This window comes from Megalobrama amblycephala, linkage group LG11 (assembly GCF_018812025.1).
Source record: "Megalobrama amblycephala isolate DHTTF-2021 linkage group LG11, ASM1881202v1, whole genome shotgun sequence".
NCBI classification, from domain to species: domain Eukaryota; kingdom Metazoa; phylum Chordata; class Actinopteri; order Cypriniformes; family Xenocyprididae; genus Megalobrama; species Megalobrama amblycephala.
In genome coordinates this window covers 3,649,222-3,676,890 of record NC_063054.1, presented here as the reverse complement: position 1 = coordinate 3,676,890, position 27,669 = coordinate 3,649,222, and the positions used below count along the sequence as shown (strand labels likewise).

Below are 27,669 nucleotides of genomic sequence, written 5' to 3'. Positions count from 1 at the left end.
TGGAAATGACATACAGTGAGTCTCAAACTCCATTGTTTCCTCCTTCTTATGTAAATCTCATTTGTTTTTTGTTTGAAAAACAGGCGAATCTCAACATACAGTAACACCGACTGTTATGTAACAGTCGGGATCATTAATATGTACGCCCCCAATATTTCCATATGCCAGCTCATGTTCAAGGCATTAGACAAGGGCAGCCAGTATTAACGTCTGGATCTGTGCACAGCTGAATCAACAGACTAGGTAAGCAAACAAGGACAACAGCGAAAAATGGCAGATGGAGCAATAATAACTGACATGATCCATGATAACATGATATTTTTAGTGATATTTGTAAATTGTCTTTCTAAATGTTTCGTTAGCATGTTGCTAATGTACTGTTAAATGTGGTTAAAGTTACCATCGGTTATTACTGTATTCACGGAGACAAGACTGTCGTTATTTTCATTATTAAACACTTGCAGTCTGTATAATTCATAAACACAACTTCATTCTTTATAAATCTCTCCAACAGTGTGTAATGTTAGCTTTAGCCACAGAGCACTATCAAACTCATTCAGAATCAAATGTAAACATCCAAATAAATACTATACTCACAGGAATCGATGCATGCATGCAGCATGAATGACGAACACTTTGTAAAGATCCATTTTGAGGGTTATATTAGCTGTGTGAACTTTGTTTCTGCTGGTTAAGGCAGTCGAGAGCTCGGGGGCGGGGAAGCGCGAGATTTAAAGGGGCCGCAGCCTGAATCGGTGCATATATAATTATGGCTCAAAATAGGCAGTTAAAAAAATTAATTTAAAAAAATCTATGGGGTATTTTGAGCTGCAACTTCACAGACACGTTCAGGGGACACCTTAGACTTACATTACATCTTGTTAAAACTGGTTCTAGGGCACCTTTAATTGCATGTAGCCACAGCCAATCAGAATCCATTGTAATGTAGGGGCTCGTGCATTTAAAATTGCAGACGACATTGCCGAGGTCCAAAAAAAAAAAAAAAAAACACTGTTTGACAAGTCAAACCCCCTTTTACAGGATACTTTTAAAGAAAATGAACATATGGAAAACATAAAATTACCTCAGGTTTCCAGCGCTAGTTTCAACAACATTGTCTTACGTCCTTTGAAGTTGCTGTGAAAAACACTAGGTGTTGTTTTTATTCCACTATATTGACTTCTTCAGCTAAATTCACTGTTAGATTAGATCGATTACACTAGCTATTCACTCGAAACATAGCATGCTGAGGACATCTGCTGGATAAAGCTGTGTAAATGCAACAAGAACCCAAATGACATGTTGTACACACTTTGAAACTGCAGCGCATGAGCAAATATAGTTATAGATATAGCCCTATTTTGTGTTTGCAAACAGCAATGATGTGTTTTGTGGGCGGAGCCTATCTGGTGGCAAAAAATGACAGTCAATTTCGGAAAAAAAAGTTAATTTCGAGTTTATATCTCACAATTCTTCCCCCTAGCAAATCCGAGTTTATATCTCACAATTTTTAGAAGGAAAAACGGAATAGTTATTCTGTCCTTTTTCCTCATAATTGCGAGTTTATATCATGCAATTCTGACTTTTTTCCCCTCAAAATTGTGATATAAACTCACAAATGCGAGTTATAAAGTCCAAACTGGGGCATATAAAAATGCAAATGCAAGAAAAAAAGTCAGAATTGTCAGATAAATAAGTTATCTATGTAAAATGTTACATTATTTCATTCTTTAACTGTCCCCCTATGTGACTATTATGTAGACTTATAGTACTAATAGTAGACTAGGCTTCATCAGTCCAGTCTGTGACTTAATGAACATCTGCGTTTAGCTTCAAAGGGCATCTTCAACGATGGTATTCTATAAAAATGGAGATTATATTTTTTGCATTCCGATTCTGACATCCAAAGGCACAACAAAACATTTTTCTCTTATTCTGTGGATTTTGCCCATTTTCCTCCACTTGTTACTGCTGTTTTTACCGCTGACGTCTGCTCCAAATTGGTCTGTAATCTTTATAGTTATCGTTCTTGGTGTGAACGGGCCTCAACAGGCTGGATTGGAAGTGAATTCAGGAAGGGGTTGGCTACCCCTGCTCTTAGCATATTCCCCATAATCCATGGTCCGGGGTTTAGTCCTTTCATTCCAATGTGTTTTTAGTAAATCCCCTTTATAGTTCATCTATTCATTCGCACAGTTTCTGAATGGAGGTTATGGTTGCATCTCATACTGGCCCTCAGTAGCAATGAAAAAGTCATTGAGTGTGTCCTGCAGGTGCTCAAAGGTGGGCCTGTCCTCAGGCCTTTCCTTCCAGCACTTCAGCATGATGTCATAGAGCTCTTCTGGACATCCATCCGGACACGGCATTCTGTAGCTCCTGTCGAGGTTACGGATCACCTCCGGATTCGTCATGCCTGAAATTGCGAGGAAAGCACAGCCAGGTTGTTAAAGATCTACCCATCTATCCTTCACAGCTCTGAATGGGAAGAGAAACCCAAGAGGGAAGAACCCATTACCTGGATACGGTACTCTGCCATATGTGACAATCTCTGTCAGAAGAACTCCAAAGGACCAGACGTCTGACTTGATGGTGAAAGTACCAAAGTTGATGGCCTCAGGGGCCGTCCACTTAATAGGGAACTTTGCACCTGATTGGTAAATAAACACACAATGACAGGCGACGGTAAACGTGATGTGGATGTAGAGAGGCATGCATGGAAAACTAATTCATAATTTGATGGTATCAGCTACCAAAAATGACTATAAATAAAGCCTCGGGGACAGAAAATTCTGCCTTCAAGTGGTAAAAGTGGCAAATTTCAACACGGAAACAAGCTATTTTTGAACGTCAGCAGCTCGCACCCAACATTAAAGGTCAGATATGTCAGTTAGAAACGCTGACTGGTGCCAATTCATTTGCGGTAGTGGAAAAAGCACTGCACTGTGGGAATAAATGAGTGTACTCACCTTCCTGTGCGGTGTATTCAGATTCGATGATCCTGGCGAGGCCGAAGTCTGCTATTTTACAGTGCAGGGTCTCCGAGACGAGAATATTAGCGGCACGCAGATCTCTGTGAATGTAGTTTTTCCTCTCTATGTAAGCCATGCCCTCCGCAATCTGTTACAAAGAGAGAGTTAAGTGTGGATAACAATATTTGCCGTTATAATCATCATTTTTTTTAATATATATATATATATATATATATATATATATATATATATATATATATATATATATATATATTTATTAGGGATGCATGATATATCTGGGTCACCATATTAAACTTTTGTTTTCGTAATCAGGCTCTCAAAATTATATAAAAACTTTGATTTAGATTTATCGGCCAATATATCGGTTATCGGCTTTCAAATAGCTATAAAGAATTATCGGTTATCATATCGGCCAAAATGTTCGTATCAGTGAATCCCTAACATATATATATATATATATATATATATATATATATATATATATATATATATATATATATATATGACAACAAAACAATATATATATATATATATATCTATGTGACCCTGGACAACAAAACAATTTTTAAATTTTTACAAGATTTATATATCATCTGAAAGCTGTTTTTTCGGTTTTACGTTTAAATAATTTATGTGCGTTTTATTTTCTCCGAATTGACTGTTTGTGTGTGCCTGTAAGTCTACGAGTACTCCTCCCCGTGAGTAAATATTCAATCACTATGCTCTAAAGTTAGGGGCGCTGAACCATCATTCCACACTAACATGGCGAGCGGCGGGGAATGAGGCTACAGTACGAGGAGCGCCGGCGTCTTTCAAATCCGTGGTGTAGAGACATTTCGGTTTTGCCGTTGAGTATAATCAAAGACTATATAATAACACAAGACGCGTCACTCGTATGTTTTGAATGGGAGAAAGTGAAACGCGCAATATGGTGGAATAAGTCCCGCCTTCTAAATAAGAGCCAATGCTGACTGAAAAGTCATCGCGTCACTGCAGCGGCCGTTAGAAGCACCGGTTTCTATAGAAACAGCCAGACGAGTGTCTCCGAAATGAGAGACGCGCATTTAGGTCTGCGCATGCGCATTAGCTTGATCCAGCCTGAAAAGTACAGATTTTTTGTCATGATTCCAGCGTTTGAGAAAAAAAATAAAATAAAATGAGGCAGTTGTTGTCAGATTTTATTGGTGATTTCAAATATTAAATTTAATCGAAAGCTTGGTAAACAGCTTTGGAGAATGTACAGTTTGTACATGGGCTCCACAGCTGTGAGAGTCAATGAAATTACAATACACTAGAAACTAGTGGACTTTTCTTTGCTTTTAAATAAAATAAAGGATATGCAATAAATTTACTTTTTCTACTAACCTCTTACTGTTCCTATCATAGAATAAATACTGTGGTTAAAAAACCGAGGTATGTATGAACCGTGGGCTAACTGTATTGTTGCATCCCTAATATATATATCCATGTACAGTGGCATGAAAAAGTATGTGAACCCCTTGCAGAATCTGTGAAAATGAGAATTATTTTAATAAAATAAGAGGGATAATAAAAAAAAAAATGCATTTTATTTTTTATTTAGTACTGTCCTGAGTAAGATATTTTACATAAAAGATGTTTGCATTTAGTTCACAAGACAAAACAATAGCTGAATTTATTAAAATAACCCCATTCATAAGTATGTGAACCATTGATTCTCAATACTGTGTGTGGTCACCTGATGATCCACGACTGCTTTTATGTTTTGTGATGGTTGTTCATGGTTGAGTCTCTTGTTTGTCCTGAGCAGTTAAACTGAGCTCTGTTCTTCAGAAAAATCCTTCCAGCTCCTGCAGATTCTTCAGTTTTCAAGCATTTTTGCATATTTGAACCCTTTCCAGCAGTGACTGAAGGATTTTGAGATCTGTGTTTTCACACTGAGGACAACTGAGGGACTCAAACTCAAACTATTAAAAACAGGTTCAAACATTCACTGATGCTCCAGAAGGAAACACGATGCATTAAGAGTCGGGGGTGAAAACTTTTGAACAGGATGAAGATGTCACAATTTTTCTTATTTTGTTTAAATATCATTGCTTTTCATTTAGTACTGCCCTTCGGAAGCTACAGAAGATACTTGCATGTTTCCCGGCAGAAAAATTAAGTACAATTTACCTTGATATTTGAATTCAAAAGTTTTCACCCCTCGGCTCTTAATGCATCATGTTTCCTTCTGGAGCATCACTGAATGTTTGAACCTTTTTTAATAGTTGAGTTTGAGTCCCTCAATTGTCCTCAGTGTGAAAAGACGGATCTCAAAATCATTCAGTCACTGCTGGAAAGGGTTCAAATATGCAAAAATGCTTGAAAACTGATGAATCTGCAGGAGCTGGAGGATTTTTCTGAAGAACAGAGCTCAGTTTAATATAATTCTCATTTTAACAGATTCTGCAAGGGTTTCACATACTTTTTCATGCCACTGTGTATATATATATATATATATATATATATATATATATATATATATATATATATATATATAAGGAGTTTCTTACACAATTAAATACTGATTTAATAACTTTACTTTAAAAGCAAAAACTACAATAAGGTTTTATTGTCTATGATATTATTAAAATAAACCCCAAAATATTTTATTTATTCATTTATTTATTTGGTTGTTTCATGCCATATCAGCATAAAAAGGATAGAAACAGGATAGAAATTATTAGAAAACAAGTAAAATAAACATAAATTAGTTCACACTTTATTTTAAAGTGCATTTGTTACACAGTAATTATACAAATAAGTATATTATTTAGTATATAGTATATAGTTAGTTTTTGGTTTAGGGTTAGTTGATCGTAATAATTCATAATATAATGTTCTTACTATAGTATGCACATGTAAGTTGTGTAACAGTGACAAATTTATCTACACTGGATTTTTAGGTCTACTTCAGATTAAAATTCTAGAAGTTCTAGAAGAACTCAAAATTAACCTTAATGTGGCTTCGCTTTTCGAACACATACATAAAGCATTTTCATTTATATATCATTGGCAATGCAGACCATGAAAAACTGACAGCATCAACAAAGTGGTCTCTAACAGGAAGTTGTTTTTGCATAAAGAGCAAGATCACAGTCATGCACGGCAGGGGCTTCAGGTCGATGGAAAAACGTACGTAATATCCTGCCCGGAAGATATTAATCTAAATTTGTGGCGGTTGTTAGGAGTATTCAGATCTAAAAATGTTCAGACCATGAGCTTTCAAAACCAAAGACCGTTTCCTCTTCGTGTCCCTGAGAGTGCAAAACAGTTCTTAAAATAGTTACAGAAGTTGAAATCTGTGTACAGTAGGTGCGCACGTTTACATGCCCTGCGTTAACATGTATCCTGTTCCATAAAGCTACAAATCTACAAAAGTCCGGAGGGGATATGTATATACATAATTTATTTTCTTTTTTTAAATATGAGGGAGGAACAAAACATTAAACTGAACAAATTATTTGGGAAAACCATGCAAAAGAAAAAATCATACATTGAGTACATCATATTCAGTTATTAATATTTCATTGGTTCTTCTATCTTGCTTTTGGATGTATTCATAATTTCTTTGTATGACAGCCTGGTCAAAAATAATATCCGCACAAATTGGCATATTTCATTGCGTTATTATCACAAATTAAACAATTGACTCCGAGCACAACTATGCAATAGGCTTATAAAATTGTTTATAATATTTGGATAAGGGGTGAATATGTCAGTTTTCCCAGACCGGACATCGCTTTTGCAAAAGAAATATTAATTATTTTGGTCACACTTTAGATTAGGGTCCAATTCTCACTATTAACTCCAACTTTTAACTCCTAATCACTGCTTATTAATAGCTAGTAAGGTAGTTGTTAAGTTTAGGTATTGGTAGGATTATGGATTGTAGAATATGATCATGCAAAATAATGCATTAATATCTGCTTTATAAGAACTAATAAACAGCCAATATCCAGTAATATGCATGATAATAAACAACTAGTTAATAGTGAGAATTGGACCCTAAACTAAAGTGTTACCCTTAATTGCTACTATAAGCAATGAGGTCAATCAAGAGAAATCATAAAAATGCAATTATTCTTACTTGAGCACCCATATCAATCAGCTTGGGAAGTTTTAATTTATGTCCATCATCTGTCTTCAGAAAGTCTAACAAGCTTCCTTGAATAAGAAAAGAACGAATGTATGGTTTGCACAGTCACAACATAATTTCACTTTTAAAAAATGGTTATGTTATGTTAATACTAACCATTAGACATGTACTCTGTGACGATCAGGATGGGCTCTTTGGTGACGACGGCGTATAGTTTCACCAGTCTGTCGTGCTTGAGCTGCTTCATCAGATTGGCCTCCTGTAGGAAGGCCTCTGGCTCCATGGTGCCTTCCTTCAAAGTCTTGATGGCCACTTTCTGGCTGTTTTTATAATAGCCTACAATTAAGAGCCACAGGCAAACGCATTTTTATTAAAAAACCACATCGATATACGGCAGCTCAATGAACACAATTTTCATGACAGATATGCAATGGATATATGGTTAGATTCTTGAGAAAGGGCCTAGAATCAATAATTCATTATCAGATATGCTGTAAAAAAAACAGTATAATTATGTAAACATCTAGATACATTTGAGAAACAAAATTGTTGTTTTCAGAGAATATATCAGCTTGCAAACCATTTGTTCTTGTTTTAAGCACAAGCCTCGCTAAATATAATTATTTAAAACAATTAAAAACAATTTTAAATTGAATAAAAACAAAAAAATCAAAAAGATATATTGTAAGAAAACAAATATTATGTCCGTTCTTCTCAAATACACTGCGTTCCAAATTATTATGCAAAAGACAAATCAGTAAGAGTTCTGTACAATAAACATTCAGATTTTAGTTTTTCTAAGAAAATGTTTGTTTGTTTATTTATCCATGTCTTTTTAACTTCTTATCTTGATAACTGGTATCAATCTCAGACAAAATAATTTGCCAGATCTATGGAAACCCTACTTAGAGGTCACAGTTCTCATGCAATATGGGAGGAAGAAAGATCTTTCTGAAGATGAAAAGCATGAAATGGTCCAATTTTGTGCAAAAGGCGTGAAAACAACTAATATTGTGTGAAACTGAATGGAGATTATCGAATTATCATAAGATTTGTGAGTGATTTAGAGCACAGCAGAACTCGGTCAGATAAAGGCTTATTAATGAAAGTTCCTGTAAAAAAACTTAATTGCATTAAAAGGGCAGCTATAAAAAAGCCAGTGTTGAGCAGCAAACAGGTATCTGAAGCTGCTGGTGTCTCTGGAGTCTCAAGAAGCTCTCCATGCTGGCTGGCAGTTGTGCGTAAAGATGCATTTCAGCCATCACTAACCAAACCTCACAAAGAGAAACATTTACAGTGGGTTTAGAAATACATGAAGACTCATTTTTAAATAGTTTTATTCACTGACTAATGCCGTATTACAATGGATGGTCTAAATGGATGGATTTCTGGATGGTTGGTGAATGGCCACCACGTTCCAACAAGACTGCAACGTCAGCAAGGAACTGGTGGGTGATGATTTGGACTGGAATACTGGGAAGTGAGATGGAGGGTATTAAAATGACTTTTGCAAGATATGTGGAGTTCTTAACTGGCCATTTTCAGCTATGGTATAAAAACGAGGATAGTGCATAGTACAACGCACTATTGTACAATGCACTATGCACTATCCCATGCTGCAAAAAAACCTGACAGCAATAAAACTACTTGAAAATGTATTTCTACACCCACTGTAAATGTTTCTCTTTGTGAGGTTTGGTTAGTGGTGTCTAAAATGCATCTTTACGCACAACTGCCAGCCTGCATGGTGAGGCTCTCAATACTCCAGAGACACCAGCAGCTTCAAATACCTGTTTACTGCTCAACACTGGCTTTTTTATAGCTGCCCTTTTAATACAATACATTTTTTTGATAGGAACTTTCCTCAATAAGCCTTTATCTGACCGAGTTCTGCTGTGCTCTAAATCACTCACAAATCTTATGATAATTCGATAATCTCCATTCAGTTTCACACAATATTAGTTGTTTTCACGCCTTTTGCACAACATTGCAACATTTCATGCTTTTCATCTTCAGAAAGATCTTTCTTCCTCCCCATATTGCATGAGAACTGTGACTTGCTTAATAATGTGGAACGACCTCTAAGTAGGGTTTCCATAGATCTGGCAAATTATTTTGTCTGAGATTGATACCAGTTATCTAAAAAGACATGGATAAATAAACAAACAAACATTTTCTTAGAAAAACTGAAATCTGAATGTTTATTGTACAGAAATCTTACTGATATGTCAATTGCATAATAATTTGGAACGCAGTGTAAAGTTATAAGAAAGATTAAGAGAGAAATACAGGTTGTGAAGATTTGCAGAATCACAGATACAGTAGAGGAAATCAGGCCAGAGGTTTCTGAGTCTTCTGATTAATGTTGACTCTGGTGGTCAAAGCCCCAGTGAGATGCAAACAATTTATCATTCGTGTGGCTAAAATATGACAGTATCACACAAAGCCACATCACACACAGACACATGCCCATCAACAGACAAATTCAAGGCCAGTATAATTACAATTTTACCCTGAAGTGAGGAGAATACCAGGATATTTTCATTTTTTGTAAATTAAATCTTTGATTAAATTTAGTGCCTGATTAACTTACTTCCTGCAACATTGACTTCCACAAAGACGTGTGATGTCAGAATGCTAAAAACAGAACTGGCTTTAGATTCCATCTTAATGAAGTTTTAAATCAAAATACATATTTTAGAATTAGTGCTCCAGAACTCCAAATATTGTGCCATGCCAGATTTTTTTTTAAATGACCACCAGGGTGTAGTGTGACCAAACTTGCATTGGTTTAATCAAAGGTATCCCTTCATAATTATCAGTTTAATGATCGTCTTATCCAGGGCATCATCTTATAACTCTTTTGCTCACTGTGTCTAGTGGTTTTCCAAACTTTCTAGCCACTCAGCATTTCCACTGGCCACAATTTTGACATTGATACCATGGGGAAAAACTGCCATATAGATATTTTTAACATTATCTCATAATTTGGCAGCAGGTTTATTAGGCTGCTGTCACTTTAAGACAGTGTTGCCAAGTCTGTGGTTTTCCCACGGAAATGGGCTACTTTAACAGTGTTGCCGTGGGTTGTTTTTCATGTCCGTGTGTTGAAGCGACCCCAATAATGTGATATTTAGCCTCTGGAATGCGAATTTTACCAGGGGAACCGTGATTGTGCTAGTTTTGAATAGCAATTGGGTGGGTTTTGTTGTAAAAATCTGGCAACCCTGTGCACAGATCCATTATACTCTTACACATGTGCTTTCTTTCTCAACTGTTTACGTTCACTTAAAACATCAATGTGTTTACATGAAGACTCGCCAAGACCGGCATTATTTTGTGTGTATTTGACTGTTTAAGTGCAATAAATAGCAAAAAATAACTCAATTTAGTACAGAGAGGCGACTTTATGTGTGCGCACTTTGGGTGTGAGCACAACATCTGTGGGAATGAGTAAAATTATGTGCAATATGCGCAATCCCACACCGAAAAATCTATATTTTTGCACTTAATTTATCATTTCAGATGCCTTTTTAAAAGACTATAATTGAAAAATGTATATATTATATATAAAATTCAGCCCAGAGCGACTGCGTCCTGGTCTTTTATGATCAATGTGCTTGCAAAGGGAAGAATAAGGATTTTTTTCTTTACCCAAAGGCAACATTGCACAACTGAACTTTCTTCTGCTTCTTACCCATCCACACTTCTCCAAACTGGCCAGCACCAAGTTTATTGACCATCTTCAGAGTCTCTCTGGGAATCTCCCACTCATCTTGAGCCCAGGGTCTCTGAGGGGTGGTGGATTTACAGGGACTTCCCAGCCTCTGGCACAAACCATCCGCCGTCCCTATAGATACGATACAGAAGTTTGGGAAAAGAGCAAGAATGAAGAGTCAAAAACTAAGACTAGCATCACTGACAGAAATGAAACCATGCCCAAAAGCACAAGATGTGCCCAAACCAAAATGTGGAAAAAAGACTTTTGTTACTTGTAAACAGTTCTATAAAAAGAAACAACAAACCAAAATGGGGGCGAGGGTGTGGAATACGAACCGAGACCAAAGCTGACCTATTTATCTGGTGGTTGAAGCAACTGTTTGTCTCGTTTTCACAGCTACAACCACAGGACGCATACAGTGGAGGAAACAGACAGGGTCCGTGGTGCAGCAGCAGTACTTACTGGAGTAATACTTCACTAGATCCTGAAGAGAAGAAAAGGTCGTGGAGGGAGAGATGTAAAAGCCACCGTTATCGAGGGCTCGGATCTTATAGTGCTTGACCACATCGCTTTGCTCTGGAGTGGAGTCTCTTACAGACAGAGAGAAAGCACCTGCAGAGGATCATTCAGAGACGGCAGTCAGATAACACGGCTGATCATTATCAACCATCACAACCAGATAAAATCTACTTTGAGGTGCTGAAATAGTCTGCATACAATTTCCCCATGATCTGACAGGGCACACATGATTTCATCAAGTACAACATGTTCCTGGATCAACAATCCAATCAACCAATCAGATTTGAGGGACAAGTTTACGGTTTATGTCAAGTTTAGGCTTACAACAGGGTTAGGTGTTCTTCACCTGTCATTTCACTCTGATTTTAAGGATTAGTTATGGGTTAGGTTTAAGAGTAGGACAAAATTATTTTCAGACAGGAATGTTGTTCAGAAAAACATGCTGATCAGAGAAGAGCTTCACGCCTTTAAGAGAAACTGATCATTCTGAATGCTCGTGATTTCTCACATCAGGTTTTTGGAGGGCTGAAGAAAGTAAAATGGCACAGCACTTTAAAAAACAACTTATATATTTAAGAAACAATTAACAGATATTTTTAATTTATTTTCTTTTAGTACAGTGCCTTACTGTTCAAAAAGAAATTAATACTTTTATTTAGCAAACATGCATTAAATTGATCAAAAGTGACATCAAAGACATTTATAAAGCTTAAAATGCTGTAATAAATGCTGAAAAAATGTATCAGTTTCCATAAAAATATTAAGCATTAAAAACATATATTAAACTGTTTTCAATATTGATAATAATGATAAATGTTTCTTGAGCAGCAAATCATCATATCAGAATGATTTCTGAAGGATCATGTGACACTGAAGACTGGAGTAATGATGCTGAAAATTCAGCTTTGATCACAGGAATAAATTACACTTTACCATATATTCACATAGAAAATAGTTATTTCAAATTGTAATAATATTTCACAATATTGCAATTTTTACTGTATTTTTAACACATATTTAAAGCTTCTTTAAAAAGCATTACAAAATCCTTCCAAAAAATATCCAAATTTTTATCAATAGTATATACAGTATATATAAAAACAAGCTTAACAAATTTGAGTGTTAATGCTTCATGCTTATGGATCACACCAAATGAAGCATTACAAGGTTTACTCAGAAAGGTCTTAAAAGTTTCTGCGCTTCCCCTTGCTCTACATGTACACAGATAAAATAATAAAGGCTATTAATATCTCCTCTCATTCTCAGAGCAAAAGCACGTGCAGATCTCAGCAGATAGTCTGGCATTCATTTGCTCTTTCAGCTCTCTGCATGATGTGAACTTGAAAAAGAGCTGCAAAAGTTCAGGTTTGCACACTTTATCAGTTTTGTGGCTGTGGATCTTCAAATATTCATTTAATTTGACTTGACTGAGGCAAAACAAAAACTGAAAATACAGTAATAGTATATTATACCAACAACTGTTCTTTGGTTTTTCTTTTCTAATGCCATCTGCAGTTCTTGACGCACTACATCGTGGCTAGAAAAGTTAATAGTGATTTACTGAAGCAGTGGAATTGGTTGAAATGTTGTGTAATATTGTTAAGCGCCCTAAGTGAAATGCTGATGTAATTGCATTCAGTGATTGCATGAAACATATTGAAGGGACAGTGAGAGTTACTGGCATCTGACCTTTGGTTGTTTCACTTTCTCTCACAAGAAATGAACCAGGTTTGTTTCCTGGCGCCAACAGAAGACGCTCTGTGTCTCTGCGACTCATGCCCTTGAAAAACCATCTGGAACAGAAAACAGAGTCTTCATTATATCATTCTTCACAGATTCAGATTGCAAAGCAAATGTGGCAATCCGAGAATGCTGATATTATTAGGAACAGTTTAACAGCAGTGGATTGGATCTGGCTCCTCCCAGCTGACAAAAATAAGAACATTTTGCCAACTTTCACATCAGGTTATCAAAACGTGTGTGTGTTCTTTCTGGATTGTACGAATGTTAAGGGAACATTCCATTTTATAATTTTGCGAATATTATGGGAACGTTACTTTTCTGAAACAAGTTGTAACATTTAAAAAATGTTAGACGATAAAAGTTCCATGAATGATGTTTAAATAATGCTTTTATTCAAGACCAGATAACTTTGATCGAACCTTCTGTTAAATTTACCGGAAGAATATTTGTTCATAACTTTTGAGAAAACCTTGCCAGAACGTTAGCCATGTGATATTGCTTAAATATATGCATATTACAAAAATGCTGGGTTAAAAACAACCCAAGTTGGGTTGAAAATGGACAAACCCAGCGGTTGGGCTAAATGTTTGTCGAACCTGCTGGGTAGATTTATTTAACTCAAATATTGTTTAATAATGACTGTATTGCTCGCTTAAAATGAACTATGTTGGAAATTGACATTTATTAATAAGTTTAATGCATAATAATTAAACAATAAACATTTATTAAATTGCTTATTAATTTTGATTATTATTGTTGCATCTAGTAATTATGTGTCTGATTTTTAATTTACAACCTATTTTGGGTTCATTTTAAGCCAGCCGTATAGTCACTTTTAAACAAAAGTTGGGTTTGTCCATTTTCAACCCAGCATTTTTAGATAGTAATTATATATTTTCCTACCTCTCCACCTCCAACGTTTGCGCTCTTGCCACGTATGAACTTGGAATATATCCCTCATATCCTGTGTCCAAAGACTTCGCCAACCACCATTCACCGGTCCTGACAAAAACACGGGACATGTTAGTTAATGTAATCATTTGGTTCTTTAAAGTTTTCTTTTGTCTTATTTGTGTGTGTGTGTGTTTATATATTATTTTAGCTGACGTTTAGCATTTATCACTTTAAACTATAATTAATACAAATATGATCCACCTGGAACAAAGTGAGATAAAATGAGAGCAAAACGGATTGACGGATTTGCCCACTATGCATTCACACTTTTTCACAAAGTTCTAACCGATTTTAAGAACTGTGATTAAATACCCAAGTGGAGATCTTCTCTTAATTTATTTTAATTTTATACTCATATTACACAAAAAAAAAGTACTCACTCCTTAATAACCTTGAGTCTGTCCCCTTTTTTGAATTGAAGATCATGATCACTCGCAGGCTGGAAGTCATATTGAGCAATAACAATGTCTTCATCTGAAAAGAAAGTTAAATCTGTTCATATATGCAATTCAAACACATAATAAATCTCTTTCATCTGTAACATTTCCCTCTTTGGCATAACCATAACATGTTATGACAGTTTCTAGCCTTTTATTTTCTTTAAGGTTTTATTTGTTTTAGTTTGAACACAAGATCTGCACCCAGCAGGACTATGATTTTTGATCAACGCATAATTAGTGCTCAAAAAAAAAAACTTTCTCCTGATGCCCAATTCCACAACAACAAATTCATATGAATTACCTTGACTGCTGCTTTGCTTCCTGTGATCTCTTGACAACTGTAAATAAAAGTATTCATTTGCTTATTGACTAAGATCTTTTAAAAAAGATAACATAATAGAAATGTCTAAATTTGAATGAGCATAATATTCAAGCAATATAACACAGAGAGAAAACGATCTTGTTTTTCACAGTGAAGCTCAAATACTTACATGAGATGCGTTAGAGTTTGATGAATTATGATGTCCATGGCCTTTACTCTTTGAGTCTTTGCGATGTTTCGGGCCACTACAAGCACAACCCATCCTTAAAAAATGAAATGTAATAATCTTCTTAATCAGTGTTCACTGAGCTTTATTTCATACAAACTAATCAATTTGTTCATTGCAATCGCACCTATATTCACCGCTGTCAGTCTCCGCTGTTCTCGACTCGGTCAGTAATAGTCCAGAAGAATTTCAGAACGGTCCTCATACTGGGAGCTGATACAAGACCAAAACATTTCAAACTTATAATGATATCAGCACAGTTTGGTGGTTAATAACCTAATCAGTAATGTTTCCATTGGTATAAATAGATCACATGATGTGCTCCACTAGACAATCACTGACAAATGCAAATCTTAAACCAATCACACATATGAAATATAACATAAAGAGTGACTGCTTACCCTTGTGATATGAAAACAGATTCCATTGGATGAAAATATTCACTAGTGGGGAAAATAAACAAGATTTTTTGTGTGTGTGTGATTAGGAGGTTAAACTAAATCAAAGAAAACATTTTTAATACAATATGATGTTATCATATTGTCATTTTTCTTTTTAATTAATTGCACTCCAAAAAATGCTGGGTATGCTGGGTATCGAATATGGACAAACCTAACCGTTAGGTTTAAAAATATAATTTAAAAATTGAAACCAAAGGCTGGGTTTGTCCATATTTGATCCAAACATGCATTACAAATACAAGCATTTTCTGGAGTGTATTTCCATTTAGACACGGTCAAAGCATCATCATGTATTATGTATCTACACTGAAAAAAAGAATTGTCGGTTTAACTTAAAAAAAAAGTTACAATTTTGAGTTCATTGAAATTAAAATTGTAGTTAATACAATGAAGGCGATTGGTTTAATCAACATAAACTCAAAATATGATGTTATCTGAACTAGATTAAATTTCTAAGTTGATTTGACAAAAGAAAAAATGTTATGATAACAAATCATGAAAATAATTTTTTACAGTGTGAATTAATGTCAAAATATTTTTAGTTATAAAGAAGGAAAAACTACCAAATGTTACTACTATATAGTCAAAGCACATCTAAATGTAAAATATAAAAAAACGTACGTACTTACATTTTGTGTGGCCTATATATATTCAATAATCCAATTTCAGCAGATTCTGAACTAAATCAAGAGTACTTCTGTCTTTCAGACACACACAAAGACATATTCAGTCAGACCATCTCGCACACACACACACACACAATCTGCATTCGAGGCCCGTCATGTGCCCTTAGAGACCACATTAGTTGGACGAGATTAACAGAGATCAGTAGTTGTGTTTATTTAGCGTACCCCTCCCTCCCTTTCCTCTGTCAGTGCTTAATTCACAAACTGCAAATGCCTTAGCATGCATATGATGAGCATGTGATGCCAGACACTGAAGCTGTAGACAACGGCATGATTTAACATCCTCATTTTTAGTAAATGTTTCACTCAGACAAATTCATGAGGTGAATGTTATGCTATGCTGTTGGCGAATAAGGAAGCCTGAGCATTACTTAGAAATACAGAAATAACATTTCCGAGTATGTAAATGTGTTTCAAGAAATGAAACTTTCTTTGAAATCATTTAAATTAATGTGGAAAGTGTTTTAAATTTGGTTTTCTAATAATATGCATGGATCATAATGTTAAAAAAAAGTTGCTGAACCAGATGTAAGGGTAAATATTGAACGATACAGGAGACTGAGCTGTCGGCAGCAGCAGCAGCAGCGGGGTTGTCACAGGATGTTGTTGACTAGCCCCAAACAGACAGTGCTTCCCTTTCAGGCACTGTGGTTTTCTTCAGTTAAACTTCAGTTAATCTGATCTCTACGTTTTGCACGTTCATTTACTCTGCAGTTCTATCATATAACTCAACGTTTGGATTGTATGTGTTAACAAATCACATGATTTTGTAGTTCCAGTCTTGTTAAGTCTTAAAGACTCAAATAAAAATGTGTCTTTTAGTCTTAGAGCTCATTTATATGATAAAGTGCTCCTGAACTTTGATCAAATTCATGTTTACTAGACAGAATTTTGCTTTTTAGAATGAGAATGTCCCTCACCCAAATACCAAACACCAAAATTACCTAAATTGCTTAAAACTTTTGGAACACAGAGAATGATTTATTTGTTATTGCAATGATTGTGTGCAATATGTATGAAAAATAATAATGATTTGACTTTGGATTGAGACACCTGGAACAGCCGAGAGAAGCTCATCATGTCTTCTCACAATCTCTGTAACTAAGATAATTTATACAAGTTACTCTGAAATGTAATAAAATATATCATAATAAATAAGATAAAATACAGCAAGTAAAATGAAATATTTTATATTGTGGAGAATTTTCTCCTCCGTATATTATTAAAGATTATTAACACTAATACAATAAAATATAACACTGAGGTTTTAACTGAAATCATATGTTGTAAATGCTTTGTTGCACACTATAGCTGACCCTTTTCACATTTACAGGTTTCTCAGAAGCGGAAGTCCTCATAGTTCCATTAACTTTTATAGCGGTGAATGAGAAATATATTTTTTTTGTGTTTCCATTTTGCACAAGAAAAAATCCACAAGTGTTTTCACAACTTTCAAAAAGAGGAAAAAATAGAGAGCGGTTGATAATGGCAGTCAGAAGAGAGAAAGATGTCATTTTTACCGTCATATCCGCTGTATTAGAAACACCCTCAAAGCAGCATTAACTAGTTTTTTTGTAATTTGATGCAAAGGTAATATAATACAATGTATAGTGTTATAAATGTACATGCATTTTTTTTTAAAAAAAAATGAAAATGCAAAGTTTTTTATATTTTCTTTTTTTTTTTTTTAAATGCATGTACATTTATAACACTATACATTGTATTATATTACCTTTGCATATTTCACTGACGAATTAATCAGGAAATTAAGCAGCGCTGACGAATTAATCAGAAAAATAGTTTAACAACTTATAAGCTACATGACATTTCTCACCAGTGAGGTAATAACTGTGCGGTTCTTGAGGTAGATAAACTTAGGCCACGTTCATAGTTTCGCTATTAGTAGAGACACGACTGCTGAACACTGTTGACAGACGTACAGACTCAGGTAATATACTTGTTCTCTCTCTCTCTCTCACACACACACCCATAACTGCTTTAATAACTGTATTAGTATGCCATTAATAGCTCAATCCTCCATTACTAGTTCTGAAATGACGTTTTGGAATTAGTAACGGAGGCGTGGGATGAGATGCGTAAGAAATTAGTCCACACACAAGAGTGTTTTAAGGACAAAACCTGACAAATTTCTTGAAATGCAACATCTGAATAGTGTCTTGAAACCATAGCGTAAGCGGAATAATTGACTCCGGGCCGTTGAATAATAATTTGCGTCATGGCCGCATTACCACCTCGGGTGTGCATTATTTTCTAATAATTCAACGGCCCGGAGTCAGTTATTCCTTACTTAGACATTTATTGCAAATTATAAACCTATATGAGTTTTGTGTCAGTGAAATATTGGCAGGGCAGGTAAAACTGTTAGGCCTACTGTAAGTTTGAACTATGCAACTTTACTTGAAGACCGGAGGTGATGATTGTAATGCTCGAAATCTCCCCAATCCATCTGAATTAGGCCGCAACCGATGGGATTTAAGGTGTTATTCGCTCAAAACCTCAACTTCCGACCATTTAAATATGGTGGGAATGTTTTGTGCATGCCAGACACTCCTGTGCTGATAGTGTCAACACGGTCTGAATGTGTAAAAGTAAACAAGATTTGAGAACTAAAGGAGTCTCTTAAAATAAAAAAAATAAAAAAACTGAATAAAAATAAACTTAGACTTCTTATTGATGGTAATTTTTTACTCTATGGAGAAAACTAAGATAACATTTAATCTATGATAGGGTACTTCCAGAACCAAGCCTGCTGAAAACGAGGAAAGTCAATCGTAGAATTAAGAACCGCATACTAGTATTGTACTCTTACTAATTTTAGCATATCTTGTAATTCTAGTACAAATATAACAAATGTTTTGCTCTAATCGAATACATTTGTATAGGCCCTATTATGTATGTATAGAGAGACAAAGAGAGAGTTTATATTATATTATATATTAATTGTATTCCATATGTTGATAATGTCATAACTTAATTTCTTCAACTATAATTCTTCTGTAAATGCATTTGATATAGGCTATTTAGTCTATTCCTGTTCTGTGTCCGTCACTTGACAAGCTTCATTACAGGCTAATTATGAATCTCTGTACTTCACAGTCCCTCTACAGAAAAGCGGATATAACATGAGTAGGCCTGTGTTAAAATTGGCAAAATTGTGTCCATTACAAAACGCCCACTAGAGAGCAGCAAAGCTTATTTTTTTTAGACAATATTTCTTAAACATATTGGAAATGAAAATCAATGTGCAGTTAACACCGGAGAATGAGTGTTCCCTGAGACCTCAGTGAATTATTATATAACTATAATTAGATTATTATATAATTAGATTGTTATTTTTACAATTTTAATTAACCTCATTTAAATTTTGCTCATTTTTTAATTTTTTTCTTTTTTAAATAATTATCCTCATATATTCATGATTGCTTAATACAATAAATAATAAATTCTCTTATTAAACATACTACTTGAATATCAAAACCCAACCTAATATTAAGTTAGCTATTTTTTAAGTAAGCGGAAAGGTTTAACATTTATTGTTTTCTTTTTAATTTCCATTCCACCTAAGATCTTTTTCATCTTTACATTTGATTTTAATTATGATTGTTGTTTTGAATTTTTTTAATTCTGCTGGAAATTTGATTTTAAAGAATTTGTAGCGCATGTCAAAGACGTCAGAAACACTTTCTATACAGTATGAGTAAAATTCTCTGTTATATGACAATGCCGAGAATATGAGACTGAAAATGAGATCATTCCACTTGATCATTTGAAGAATTCTGAGTAACAAAGGAAATGAACGATCATAAACATCAAACAATAGGTTGTTGATTAATCATTTTATCCAAAGTAAACTCTGGTTTTCCCATATAATCAGGAAGACATCTATCATATTAATACGAGAACTACATAAACAATGATAACAAGGAAGTACAGTAAACTTTAAATCACTTCAAAGTTGTTTCCTCTCAGTTCCTGTTTTCCTGTCAGAATCACTCTTTGATTGCACATAAATGGAGAGTAACAATGTCACTCCGTGGCCATGTTTTTTGCGGACCACCTGTGTGTGTGATGTGGAGTCCTCGAGCCGCTCTGACATGCGGTGCAGGTGTGTGATGGGAGTTTGTTGAGGGTGTCCTGGTAACACATTCATCTTTTTCCCACTCTAGTTTTCCCAGAGATTGCGGATACTGCGTCCCCACAACCCAGGTCCCCAGACACTGCATCCTGTCCAGCAGTATAACCTGAATAACAGTGGAAACGAAGGAGCGGAGAGAGAGAGAACCTCTGTGCCCTGCCCATATTCACCATAATGTGCTAACCCTGCAAAATTCCTGCTGCACCATCTTATTGTGTTATGTGTGTGTGAATATACATACATGTGAAACGGGGGCTAGTTGTCACACTTTCCACTCTGGTGATAATCACGATATGAGTCAATATATTTCACAATAACGATATATTATATATATATCATGACAATATAGTTATTTTTGCTTTAAATGAGGTTTTTATATCAAAATTTTTGATACCATAAAATTTCATAATTATTGTCACAATTTTCAACATCACAAAAAACTAATACAGCTAAGTGTAAAAAATAAATTAATTATCAAGTTTACTGAAGACATAAAGAAAGAAGAAAGAAACTAATTACAAGCATATTGGAAAACAAACTACAATAGAACAAAGACACAAATGAAATAGACCTGAAAAAGGTCAAGCACTAGATTTTAGAAATAGCCTACTACATCAATTGTTAAGTAATCAAATGTATAATTGACACTGCACAGTCTTCACCTTCACCTAAATGTACATTCTTATTAAAGTTACAAAAGAGCAGTGAGAGATCTTCTCTTTTTTTGTTCGATTAACACAATATATTTAGATGCTGTCCCTTTAAGACTGACGTCATGGATTTAAATACTCGTGTGTTTTCTTTGTGCTTAATAGATAAGTGTCTGTTTACTTGCAAAGACTGTCCTTTTCAGACACATAAATGTTAAAGCGCTCAGATATAGCGAAATGAGTTGTCTTTCGCTGCTTATTGCGCATCAACGGGGTTAAAATCGCAAGCAAATGATAAGCTTCCATGACCGCGCAGCACAGCAACGTTACGTGAGCGTAACCGTGTTAGAGAAGATAGTCCAAAATCTCTACCGGTTGACAAATTTCTAATGGATACACAGAGTCCTAACCAGACGTGATGCTATAAGATTACAGCGACAAGCATTTTGTCTGTCCACACCAGACGCGATGCGACAAAATCAATCAAAAGCCACAGCGTGTCAAACCGCCAAACTGTTGAAATCACGTGACTTTCGCGCTCCGAACCGCTGATTCGACACAAAAGATTCATAAGGCTCCAAAGCTTCTTGAAGTGTTTTGAAATCGGCCATCACTATTTAAGTCGTTATTTTGTTTTTTTGGCGCATCAAACATATTCTCGTCGCTTTATATTATTAATATTGAACCACGTACTCACATGAACTGATTTAAATATGTTTTTAGTACATTAATGGATGTTAGAGGAAATGTCATTGCTCCCTATGAAGGCCTCATGAGCCATCGGATTTCAACAAAAACATCTTAATTTGTGTTCTGAAGATGAATGAAGGTCTTACGGGTGTGGAATGACATGAGGGTGAGTAATTAATGACAGAATTTTCATTTTTGGGTGAACTAACAATTTAATCTTGACAGCACTCGCTAAGTAGGCCTACATAATCAAATTCACAAATATTACACCATTTACAATATTAAAAAATAATACTGCGTTACTAAAACAATCCTTGTCAGAATACACGTGTTTGTTCTCAGTTTGAACGTTATTTTTTTCCATTTGTTTAATTTCAAGATCTAACGTGAATATCCATTGTTGGTTTTAATACAAAGCTGCGAGCACTAAATGACAACGTTAAATAATGCACATAAACATTACCTGAGATTATCATTATCATACTTTGTGTTGTTGTTATAGCCGCGATGTTGCAGAAAACTAACGTTCCTAAAATAGAATCCTTAATAATCATTTGAAATGTAACTGGCAGCGACAGTAGTAATGAAAAGATTTATTTTGAACTCTGTCATGGAAACTATGTATAAACCTTAATTAAACAATTCAAAAATCAATTAAAAAGAAATTTATGCTTGCCTCATTGGACCAGTGCGATGGATGGATAATTCAGCTGCGGGCGCCATTTTCTGGCAAGACACGGGCTGCGTCCGAAATCGCGTAGGAGGTAATGTTTAGGAGGTACTACATTTGAATTTAAATTTACTTCATGACCGCTGAAAAAGTACATTCTATATAGTATGAATGCGTGTAGTATGAATGAATGACGTACTACATCCGCTATGTTGTTACTGTCACGTGACCTACCAACGTCAGTTACGTTACTTCAACTCCATTCACAAATCCTCTCCTGTGGCCTCATGGGATAGTAAATTGTCCATTGTATGCAAACTTCAGAATCTCGCCGGAAGTAGTAAGTCATCCGGGTACTTTTCGCCTACTGTTTTTCGAATTAATTTGGACATAGGCTACTACTCTGTTCGCGTACTGTTTTTCACGTATATAGTAGAGTAACGTTAGTATTCGATTTCGGACACAGCGGCGGGATTTATTCGGCACCACTGCCACAGTGCATTATGGGTATTCTCTAGCGGTTGAGTGTAAATCAGATGTACACTCGTTATTGCAGGGCATTGTGAGATTGAATGAGTACACTTGATAACATCCAAATTAGTTTTGGACACCAGTACAAATGGCTGTCCCCTCAAATAGTGCCCAATTTAAAGGGATAGTTCACCCAAAAATGAAGATTTACTCACCCTAAAGCCATCCTAGGTGTAAATGACTATCATCTTTCAGATGAACACAATCGGAGATTTATTAAAAATATCCTTAATCCTCCAAGGTTTATAATGGTTGCGAATGGTACCCCAAATTCTGAAGACAGAAAAAAATGCATCCATCCATAAAAAATGAATCCATACGACTCTCCATAGGGGTTAATAAAGGCCTTCTGAAGCAAACTGATGCATTTGTGTAAGACAAGTAGTCTTATTTAAAACTTTATAAAGTAAAATAACGAGCTTCAGGCGTGACAGCCATAAGCATTCGACGGACAGCCAAAAAGTGTTAACTTCCACAACGTAGTACACAATGATATGACATACAATGTATAGTAGTAAATCATGGAATCATTTTCGATTTCGGACACAGCCCATGGCTTCTTGGGGCTTATTGCTTTATTATATACTGCAGGGCTTTTGAATGCTTGAATCTGATTGGTTGATGAACGTTCTAAGCTGTTCTTAGGCAATTATTTTCAGGGAAACGCACAGCTAAAGTAGTTCCAGGCAGGTCTTGACCGCATTACAGTTCCATATCACTTCGCCAAATGATTTGAGTTATTTCAAAGGTCCTTACAGCCGAAAACAGCAAAAGAACCAAAACCCACAACGACACCGACCAAGAAAATAAATCTAGTAAACAAAAGGATAAAAACGACAAATTATTTTTATGTTTTTGCCACAAAATTACGTTATTATACGGAAATCTCACACTCTCTTTCTCCCACTCAAACGCACACACATACTCACACAGAAATGTGCTGTCAGCGCTGTTCTGGTGATTTTATCAGTAAAATAATTTAGCAACATAAAAGCTACATGACATTTCTCACAAGTGAGGTAATGACAGCGCTGTTCTTGAAGCAGATAAACTTACATTTTCACTGTTAGTAGAGACGCACAGACTCGGGTAATTCACACACACTTACCTCTCCCTAATTTAAGAGGGTTTTGAACTGTTTTTAAATCAAGTCGCTGCTTGATAAAAACACATTTGTCTCATTGTTACTCAGATAAAGTAAAAACATTCCTGTGTGACTAGAGTCTTCATACACATCTAAGTGAAAACTGCTGGTGCATGTGTAACTCAGATGGTGCATCTCAACAATTAACTCTTAAAACAACAGGTAGTCCTACAGTAGATTGAAGTGAGAGTCTGCTCTCTCTCTCTCACTGTTCGCGTGCACCCAGTCCCAACCGTGCCAATCAAGCAGCACCTGAGGACAAAAGAGAGAGAAGCCCCCATTCACAGCCTTGTAGGGTGCTTCCTCAGTGGAAGAGGGGAAAGCGGCGTACTGTGAGAACATTTTCTCTCTTCCTCTCACCGTGTGGGAAAACTCCTCTGCCCCTCTCACACATCAAGCCGGACAGGGGCTCACTCATTTATTCGTCCTTTATTAAATGAGACCATGGACACATCAGTTACAATAACACTGAACTGAACAATGCTCTCAAGGGCCTGTTGTTTAGCCCTGGCTTCCAGGACTGCTTTATACATGGTACTTCCTCTGTGGAATCGGTTTTTGTCAGGAGTTGGTGGTCTGAAAAGACATGTCCTTGGCACTGGAGCCATATCCTACTGTAAAAAGACATGCCAGGACTGATACAATGATCAATGATTGGCTCATTCTCAGATTTGTGTCCTGTTTGTGTTCCCAAGAATTACTACCTGTAATTCATAATCACATAATTCACATATTGTTTGAAGAGTTAACTTTAGTATGTAATTTTAAAATAAAACTTATTTTGTTTTTCATTGGGCAATATGTATGTTTAATAATATTTATAGGCTTTGGGGAATACAAAAATCTACTGAAATTTAGCTTTTAAAAATGATATATCAGCTTTTTCAGGATTTGTCTCTATCTGTTCAACCCAGTGCTGTGACATTTATAATAATAATAATGGTTTGATCTTTCTGACGTTTTGACCTTTTAAATGAATATTATTTTTCATTTTATTTATATCATGACATTTGGCAATGTCAAGTTCAATGTTATAACTATGTTAAGGAGAAAAAATAATAGTCAGTTTGTGTTATTATTATTCTTAAAGGTGCCCTCGAATGAAAAAATGAATTTATCTTGGCATAGTTGAATAACAAGAGTTCAGTACATGGAAATGACATACAGTGAGTCTCAAACTCCATTGTTTCCTCCTTCTTATATAAATCTCATTTGTTTAAAAGACCTCCGAAGAACAGGCGAATCTCAACATAACACCGACTGTTACGTAACAGTCGGGATCATTAATATGTACGCCCCAATATTTGCATATGCCAGCCCACATTTCCAACATTATAAAAGGCATTAGAATATAAATTAGATTATAAATCTCTCCAACAGAGTAGCATTAGCCGTTAGCCATGGAGCACTATCAAACTCATTCAAAATCAGAAGTAAACAATATAACAGTATACAATACTCACATAATCCGACGCATGCATGCCGCATGCATGACGAACACTTTGTAAAGATCCATTTTGAGGGTTATATTAGCTGTGTAAACTTTGTTAAGGCACTGTTCAAGGCAAGCGTGAGCTCTGTGGGCGTGGACCACAGGATTTAAAGGGGCCGCAGCATAAAATCGTCGCGTTTATAATGATGCCCCAAAATAGGCAGTTAAAAAAATTAATAAAAAAAAATCTATGGGGTATTTTGATCTGAAACTTCACAGACACATTCAGGGGACACCTTAGACTTATATTACATCTTTTAAAAACATAATCTAGGGCACCTTTAAAAAACAAAAATAGTGATTGCGAAAAGTGTATATATTAGAGATGCACCGATAATCGGCCAATAATCGGTATCGGTTGTAGTTTATAAATAACTGATATTCAGGGTCAATATATCATGTCAATTAAAAGAGGGCAGGAAAATGCACTGCATTTGGGCTTTGTGGAAAGAAAATGCTAAGAAACCAGATTGATGTTCAATATTAATAGTAATTATATGAATTAATAACATTCAGGAAGTTAAGAAATATTAATTGAATCTTCAGAATTTAGTTAATGTGTGTTAATATTAATTTCAGTAATGTGTTTATGTTTATAACTGATACCAGTTACTCTGAAACAAATGGAGAGAGTATAAAAATATAATGATTAGCCTAATTTTTAATTATAATGAAATTATCATTAATTCATTAATTTAAAAGAAGGTATAAAAGACAGAACCCCCAAACTATCGGTATCGGCAGAAATCACTCTGAATTATCGGTATCAGTGGAAAAAATTAGTACTGGTGCAACTCACAAATATATATATATATGTATATATATACAAATAATAATGTATACTGTACCCTGAAATGTTCACCCATTTCAACTTATTTTTAAGTAGAATCAAACTGGCTGTACATTTAAACTTAAATTATTTAAAACTGACTTAAAAAATTAAGTTGAAGCTTGTATGACATAAAAAAGTTTCTTAAATTATTTTGATGAAATTATTTTGATGAATGTAAAAACATACATCATGACTTACTGACTGTGTACTATTGTATATAAATTCCACATTAGGATAATATTTACAGAATCAACCATTAAAAATATAGATATTAAAAAGAGAAAGGCTTCAATTACACTTGTAAAATAATCTTATTTTGTAAAAATAATAATAATAATAAGTGATTTTAGATTATTTTGTGAACAATGGGTCTGAATGCTTGGTGCTCAGACAAGTGTCCTCTGTTACACTTGTAATAGACATCCACCTGTGTATGTGTGAGACAGGAAGTCCTGGCACACAGCTTAAAAATGTCTCTTCTCCTGACCGACAGGCTGGCACACTTGTTTTTCCTGGAACATCTGGAAGCATGAGAGTGTGTCACACTAAGCAGGTCTTTGCAGCTGGCTACAGGCATAACACTCAAAGGTAAACAGGGAAAAACAGGGAAAAACCCCTCGCATTATCCTCCGGAATAGATGTCTGTATATCCCAGTGTTGAGGGTGGAAATAGCCCCCCCGTCAGGGAGCAGGTGCTTCCTCCAGCAAGTCTTCTTATTTATCCACATTTACAGCCATGTTTGGGCAACCACGCTCAAGTTCAGGCCCTACAGTCTCTTAATAACACCCAAAAAGTGTTTAATGATCTGATGTGTCGCACAGGTGGACTACTGAATGAGTTCTGAATCATGAAAAGGGGAATCGAATTCACCTCAAAGTAACTCCACCTATTCTTCATTCGGCTTTCTATTAGCCTTCAGGAAATGCTTTTTTATTATTATTATTAACTGGTGATTTTGTGGTAATATGGCAGATTTGATCCCTGCGAGAAGCAGTGAGCTTCTGTATCACTGTACGCTTGACTTCTAGAGGGACACATTGATCTGTCGTCACTTTTTAATTAAAATGCAAATGTGAAATGTCAGCTTATGAATACCCAGGATTAATTGTTAACCCCAGATAAATTGTGTGCAGTATGAAACATGAAGCAAGATAACCCAGGATTCCATTTAGCCTGGGGGTTAGAATGACCCAGGGTTAACTATTTCAAGTGTGAAAAGCCCTAATGTGGGGTTAACACTGCAAAAGCAGTTTCATAACCCCAGATAAAAAGCAGTGCTAACCCCACTTCTGAATTACAAGTGTGAAACGTTCCTTTACCT

General features: G+C 35.3%; 1 protein-coding gene across 3 annotated transcripts; it reads right to left on the bottom strand.

Annotated features, from left to right (window-relative positions):
* Nucleotides 1–817: 817 nt before the first annotated feature.
* Nucleotides 818–16,398, bottom strand: blk (BLK proto-oncogene, Src family tyrosine kinase). Of its 3 annotated transcripts, none has more exons than XM_048208367.1 (15): nt 16,122–16,398; nt 15,437–15,478; nt 15,163–15,248; nt 14,979–15,072; nt 14,789–14,825; nt 14,428–14,521; nt 13,997–14,095; nt 13,040–13,143; nt 11,294–11,443; nt 10,808–10,960; nt 7,267–7,446; nt 7,102–7,178; nt 2,967–3,117; nt 2,516–2,647; nt 818–2,413 (listed from the first exon to the last, which is right to left on the bottom strand). In XM_048208367.1, exons 4-15 carry the CDS (start codon nt 15,069–15,071, stop codon nt 2,211–2,213), a joined length of 1,473 nt encoding a protein of 490 aa, XP_048064324.1. In that variant the 5' UTR covers nt 15,072; nt 15,163–15,248; nt 15,437–15,478; nt 16,122–16,398; the 3' UTR covers nt 818–2,210. The 3 variants fall into 3 exon arrangements, with proteins under 3 accessions (XP_048064324.1, XP_048064323.1, XP_048064322.1); XM_048208366.1 differs by having other exon boundaries at nt 15,163–15,251; nt 16,126–16,398; XM_048208365.1 differs by having other exon boundaries at nt 16,126–16,398.
* Nucleotides 16,399–27,669: the final 11,271 nt, after the last annotated feature.